The 6,529-nt window shown below is 39.8% G+C and overlaps 2 protein-coding genes across 2 annotated transcripts in view; both read right to left on the bottom strand.

Annotated features, from left to right (window-relative positions):
• Positions 1-615, bottom strand: part of dcakd (dephospho-CoA kinase domain containing) — a 3,822-nt gene extending 3,207 nt beyond the window's left edge. The window contains exon 1 of the mRNA XM_037691085.1: positions 480-615. The gene's annotated coding sequence lies outside the window, so the exon portion shown is untranslated. The remainder of the gene's footprint in view (positions 1-479) is intronic.
• A 406-nt stretch (positions 616-1,021) lies between these two features.
• pus3 (pseudouridylate synthase 3) lies at positions 1,022-6,057 on the bottom strand. The gene is made up of 7 exons (XM_037690904.1): positions 5,960-6,057; positions 5,211-5,649; positions 4,824-5,098; positions 4,561-4,741; positions 4,305-4,414; positions 4,025-4,197; positions 1,022-1,287 (listed from the first exon to the last, which is right to left on the bottom strand). The coding sequence occupies exons 2-7, from the start codon at positions 5,622-5,624 to the stop codon at positions 1,022-1,024; spliced, it is 1,419 nt and encodes a 472-aa protein (XP_037546832.1). The 5' UTR covers positions 5,625-5,649; positions 5,960-6,057.
• Positions 6,058-6,529: the final 472 nt, after the last annotated feature.

The following is a 6,529-nucleotide window of genomic DNA, read 5'->3' as shown; positions in this document are numbered from 1 at the left end:
CAGCTGCAACCTATATATATATATATATATATATATATATATATATATATCAAGAAACTGGATAATAAAAAGCAGTTAAAACATTAAATTACTTTCAAGAACATGTTAAGACCTAAAGTAGACTTGATTTAGAAAATAATGCCCTCAAGCGTTTCTTGGATATTTTAACCTTACTGGGTAAAATAAATAAGCTTAAACACGTCAAAATAAATTAAATATAAACGCTTTTGCCCGCTTTATTTCCCCTTAACACGCCCCCTGATGAGAAATAGATTAATTGCATCGTGGTTTTGTTTTATCTGATCATTAAATGGCTGTTAAAAGATTTCAGAGCTTGAAAATGTTAAAAGTTGCAACAAGTTAAAACCATAACAAAAACTAAAACCTTCGTGATCTCTGAATAAACTTCTGTCCGGTTCTTTACCAAACCTTATTTAGTTTTATAACTGCCTAATAGTGTGACACTTTTATTTTTTTACCTTTGGACGTCAAAGACTTTCCAAACAGCTCAATCTCAGTTGCGGCAGTGTCTCAGTGGCAGCACTGAACCAGGAAGGCTAACAGGCTAACGTTAGCACAAGTGGTGCTCACGTAGAAATGGCCACGAACGACCGGTTAAACGACACCACCGCCATTTAAGAAAAACAGTCAAAATATCTGAAAACACAAACTGTTTGGAGGCAGCTTTGTAATAAAATACCCCTGAATGAAACTCAGTTTGCGCTACGTTGTCTGCTAACAAACAAGCTTCGTAGCTTCACGAGAGCCACTTTAAAATGACTCCGACGAATCTCCTCGCTTTAACATTAGTTCCGTCTGACAAGAGTCCATCCTTCCCCCTATGCCTTCCCCCACTCAGATCAATGACACAAACAACATCCTCAACAGTGGCTTTATTTCAAAGTAAAACAAGTACTTGCATGAATGAAAGAATCAACATAAAAGTAAATTAATTACTTTGATTTATAAAGCAAAATAAAAATTTACAAGTCCATTTTCCTCTGGAATAATAAAAAAACAACTAAGTATCCATCTTCTGATCAACATCTTGTTTTGGTGTGCACGAGGAGTCAGGCAAACAGGAGGAATTGTGGGACTGTTTGGATCTTTTGCCTCTGTGAACAGTTTCACCTCCATTCTCCCCTTCCTCCCGCTCTAGTCGGCCTCTTTTCACAAAATGATCTATCCTGGATTCCAGGCTCTCGCAGCACGGCCGCTGCAGCAGTGGACGGTAGTTTTTTTGTCTGCTGCCTTCCACAAGGCAGCAACGGTTAGAAGATACACCACCTGTGGATTGAGAGCAGTGGGAAAATTATTTTAGTTTATTAAATTTATTTCATGTTAAAATTAGGGATGCACCGATCCACTTTTTTGATCAGATACCTAAATTTAAATATCGTCCGATACCGATCCAGTTCCGATATCATCATCATCGTTGATTTTATGAGACTGTAATAATCTCCTCTCAAGTACAATTTGTACAAATCTATGCATGCATGTCCAAAAAGGCAACTTGAGGTAAGTTTAATTAATGTTTGATAAGTTTTAAAGTTAGAATTAAATTCTGCAAACACAAAACATGTTTCTTTTTATTCCTAGATTTAAAGTGGGTATTAAAGTGATTAATTTAAGTGATTGTTTAAAGTTGTTTTTTTTTTAAATAAGGAGCAAAAATAAGATTTTTCTTCTTTCTGCATTCTTTTCATTCAATGTTTACTTTTTGATAAATTTGTTTTGTTTCTTTAAATGATTGAATAAATGAATTAAATTAAACAAAATGTTAAATGGCTTCAAACACCTTCATGGCATAAACAAACAGACATGTTCCTGTTTTTAGTATTTTACATCACTTTATAATGTAGCTGGGTTTTTTTTTAAATATATATATATAAATGTTCTTATAATTTTCAAATCATGTTTTTTTTATGATTGTCTACTGTTGTACTGATAAATATCTCCTGGAGGGTAAACTATATCTTGGCTGCAAGTATCAAGCTGAGAAATCCTTGGTTTTCTACAAGTGATAGTGGTTTGTCATTAATTATGATGAAGTTTAGCAGCTTCTCAGTAAACATTCGAGCTCCGGGGCTTCAGTGACGTCGTCGTCTTCTTGTTCAATCCGTAGCAAGCAGTCTGATTTCAGTCAGTCGCGCTCAGTCTGTCCCTCCTCAGAGACGGGCAGATTGAGTGGGGCAGATTGGACGCGGCTGGCCGGGGTCGAGTCGCATGTTTCGGGTTGAGCAAGAGTAGCGCCACGCCGAAGCTTGAATGTCCAACGTAAAACTAACTTTACCGCGGTTTAATGTGGCACTATGGTTCTGCAGACATTGCACGTTGCTGTCTTGTTTTGTGGTGTTTCTAGTGTAAATATTTCCACACAGCGGACATGTTTAGATGAAAAGTTGGCCAACTGTTAACTACAGTGCTGCTAACTCAGTCCTCGCGTTGTAGCTGGCTGCAAACTATGAAATGGATTTCCTGAATGTGAGGTGGGTCTTATTACGCCTCCGTTCAGGAAATCCATTCCATAGTGTGAAGCCAACGTGCACCATGGATCGGAAAAATCTGATACGTAAATTATGCTGGTATCGGAGGCCGATACAGATACCGGATCGGCCCCATCCCTAGTTAAAATGTAGTTCCACTTGGACTAAAAAAAATTAGGTTGATAAATAAAAACAATCGACCATCTTGACCATCAAATTTTGACATTTTTATTACTGTACTTTTCGCCCTATAAGTCAAACCTTTTTTCATAAATTTGCAAGTCCTGCAACTTACACACTGAAGCGACTAATATACACCCCCCCCCCCATATTTATAACAATTTTTGGCTGAGATCTGACAATTTCATTCATTCTGACATGAAAAATATTAACCATTACCATAGAGGACCCTCGACCATTATGGCAAGCCAAGAGTCTCATTAATAGGTAAAGTGGCTATTAATGAGACACTTGGCTTGCCATACAAAGTCACCTTCGTTTCGCTCCTGAACTCCTGGAGCAAACGTCAAATCAGCTGCATTTCGCCGCGTCACCCAGGCGAAATGCAGCTGATTTGACCATTAAAGTGCATTTATTAAGGAAAAGTTCAACTGAGACACACCGTTGCTATAATGTCGAGCAAACAAATAATTGTTTTTAAGTGTTAATCTTGTTAAATTCTTCTTAAAGTTCTCTTGTGCATGCTCCCACAGCCGCCATTTGGCAGTCAATTGATTTTTGGCACAACGCTGGCCCACGTTTCTGGGTGGTCAGTGGTGACGCACAATAGATGTGACTTATACGGCGAAGTTGAGTTGCATTTGGGCCCAAAAAATCTGTCCCAACCCGGCCCCTGCCCACAGTCATAAGTTCAGAACCCCATCCGACCTGACAAATTAACAATAATTACAGATCCAAACCTGGGAAAACCCCCTGACATTTTTAATTAGTTATTAACGGTAGGGGACGCACAGCTAAATAAACGGGGCAGAAGATTCGGAGCTGAGAGGTATTTGTACTTTCATGGCCGTAAAAAGGCATCGCGGTGCAATGGCCGCATGCGGCTGGTGGAAGTATGGCAGGCCATGTTATCATATAATTGTATCGCAGCTATAATTGAATCCTGACATAATTAAAAGCCCGAGACAGGCCGGCATGCTCATTAATCAGATTATAACGGCCCAGCCCTAATCCGGGTCGGTCTGAGCCGGGTTTCAGGTTCGGGTTAGAAATGACAGCTCTACGGCGAAGCGACTTATTTATGTTTTTTCCCACTTTATTAGACATATTTAGACTGATGCGACTTATACGGCGGTGCAACGTGTACGACGGAACGTACGACAGGTGGAACACCACATATTTTGAGTTTTTAAGTGTCAGTATATCTGCAGCTACACAGAAAAAGTTTCAGTTGTGTTTCTTCCATCGTTTTAACAATATTTACATATGTAACCATAGGGATTGTTTTTAACCGACTGTTTCCAAATGCAGGCAGCATAAAAACCATGAAATACCACTGATGGCCATCTTCTTCTCACCTCTTTCCTCCAAACCTTGAATCATCTCGTGCAGAATGTGGGCCCTGACGGCGCTCTGAGTCCAGTGCTGTTGCAGCGACGACAGAACGTGGTTCGCCTCGTCCGCCTCCAGCTGCCAGCTCAAGCCTTCAAAGTGGCAGTGGTACAGCACCAGAGGATAATCCACCGCCATGCTGCACGCCAGACGGAACATGAATCAAAAATTCACACTTCAGTGATATTTCTAATTTATATTAATCCTTCTCATGTTAAAGAAAAAAACAATTGTATACAACCTCACCTGTATTGGGGCTTCCTGGGGTTATTCTTAACATCCAAAAGTTGATCAATTATCTCTGGAGCTTCCAGCTTCTGTCCAATCAAAAGAAGCACGGCCATCATGCAGCGTACCTGCAGCCAAACAACTCATGATTTACTGCAGAAACAGACCATAAGTACTAAAATATCCTATTTCATATGAATAAAGAGGTTTTAAATGAGCCGGATGTTGCATTTTTCTATAAAAGTATACTATGTAAAGATAATTATATTGATACCTGGTGGTAAAGGAAGGCTAACCCTTTGATCTCAAACACAAACAGATCATATTGATTTCTGGACTCGCGTTGGGGATGCACAGGCTTGATGTTGGCTGACAGAATGGTCCTCTCAAACTGCAGGACTCCATTCCCCACGTCCATTTTACACAGATTACGAAAGTCATGAGTGCCCTCGTACCTGTTGAGCGACAACACATCTTCAAATTGAAATTTGAGGAAGAAGAAACCAGCATTTGCGACTCCGAGTCCTCTTCACTCACCGTTTTGCAGCTTCCGCCATTAACGCAACATCCAGTGACGCTTGGGGGAAGTAGTAGCGGTATGTGCGGGACTGGCAGTCAAAGCGTGCGCTGAAACCTTGTGCTACTGGAGCCCAGTCCAAGATACGAATATCCTGAGGCAACACTCTGTTTAGCATCTTTACATATGGAAGCTCAGAGGTACAGTCTTTTACTGCATCAAGGTCAACATTTTCAGGGAGGGTGACGCCCAGACCTCCACAAAACTGTGTGGAGCGCAAGTCAATGGTAATGACCTGAAGTGGAGACAAATGATCATTTATGCTACACACTTTGTCCACATGCACAGCTTTTTTTTACTTTTCTGAACACTAACTGGGACGTTCTTGTAAAATTTGATGCACGTACTTGTGAAAAGGCACTGACTCCTTTATCCGTGCGACCACATCGGTGGTAGTTGGAGCTCTGCCTGTCCTGAATCAGCCGAGTCTTCAGCAGTGCTTCAAAGAGTCTGGCCTCCACCGTGATGTCTGTGTTCTCTTGGACAGCAAACCCCTGGTAGACCCACCCCAGGTAGGCCAGTCTGAGCGCTACATGACGCCGAGGGTGAGCAGTAAAGTCAAAGGGACGCTCCTTGCCTGATTTCTTTCTACATTTTTTAGCACTGCTGGTGCTGTCATCAGACCTTCTATCTGTTTCAATAGGACATGATTTGGACATCACGTAGTCTCCAGCTCCAACATCTTCCTCCTTTAGCTGGGACCTGAGCTTCTCCAGCTCTGCCTCCAGCTCCTTAATCCTTTGTTTTGTTGACTCCGACATGCTGCTTGATGAAAAACACAAAACACTTGGGTGAAACAATTTAGCATTGTAGGAGAGCCAACTGATACGAGTTTAATATGTAAACGTGGTAAACTTTTATTTACTTACTTTTATTTTTTAAATTCACTTTTATATTATTTTCATTGTTAAGGCAAAGTCAAGCTGATGAAGCTACTACACATTTCACAGTTCAAATCAAACAGCTAGCTTGTCACGAGCAAACTGAACTGATCGTCAAATAATCAGCTAGCTCGCCTGAAAACTTAAATAAAAATCGATTAATCAAAATTTACATTAGCCAAAACTTTTATAAAATAATAAATGTGCGGCTTTACCTTTTAGTTTGAGTCACAATGTTGCGTACGAAGCTTTACTTTTCAGTCAGCTTGCTAGTACGCACGAGCACACTTTCTACTGGTTTTCAAGACGGGCACTATCCTGCAGAGGCTTCTGGGAAATGCAGTTTAGCACTGAAATGGTTTTCTGAAATGGGATAGACTTAAGAATCCTTTTTTTTGGAGTCAATAAAGGTTTTTAGGATTATTTGAATACAATAATTGTACTTATTTATTTGCATATTTTGGCTTCAATGCATTTTATCATCGTTATTTACAAATAACCTAAACAATTTTAATCAAATTTGCTGTTTCTGCCAATAAATTCAAAGTTAATGACATTTTGTTGTGCTTATTTTAAACAAAATATTCAGCCAGGAGTTGGATGATATGCTTGAAAGTGCTAAAACTGCTTTTGCAGTCTAAGGCACACTTAAACACAGTGTGACCCAAAATGAATTGCATTTTTATTAACAATAGTCAGAGTAAGAAGAAAATTCAAATAGATTCAAGAATCCAAGGTTCTTTATTTGTCATTCATTGTCATGGTGGAACAAAATTGTGTACGCA

This window comes from Nematolebias whitei, chromosome 17 (genome assembly GCF_014905685.2).
Source record: "Nematolebias whitei isolate Nwh7 chromosome 17, NemWhi1, whole genome shotgun sequence".
NCBI lineage: Eukaryota > Metazoa > Chordata > Actinopteri > Cyprinodontiformes > Rivulidae > Nematolebias > Nematolebias whitei.
This window is presented reverse-complemented; position numbering and strand designations above follow the sequence as displayed.

Coding starts and splice junctions, on each gene's coding strand:
- pus3 (XM_037690904.1), bottom strand. CDS start 5,624: ATGTCGGAGTCAACAAAACAAAGGATTAAGGAGCTGGAGGCAGAGCTG. Junction 5,099..5,210: donor GAGTCAGTGCCTTTTCACAA/GTACGTGCATCA, acceptor TCTCCACTTCAG/GTCATTACCATTGACTTGCG. Junction 4,198..4,304: donor CCCAGGAAGCCCCAATACAG/GTGAGGTTGTAT, acceptor TCTGGCGTGCAG/CATGGCGGTGGATTATCCTC.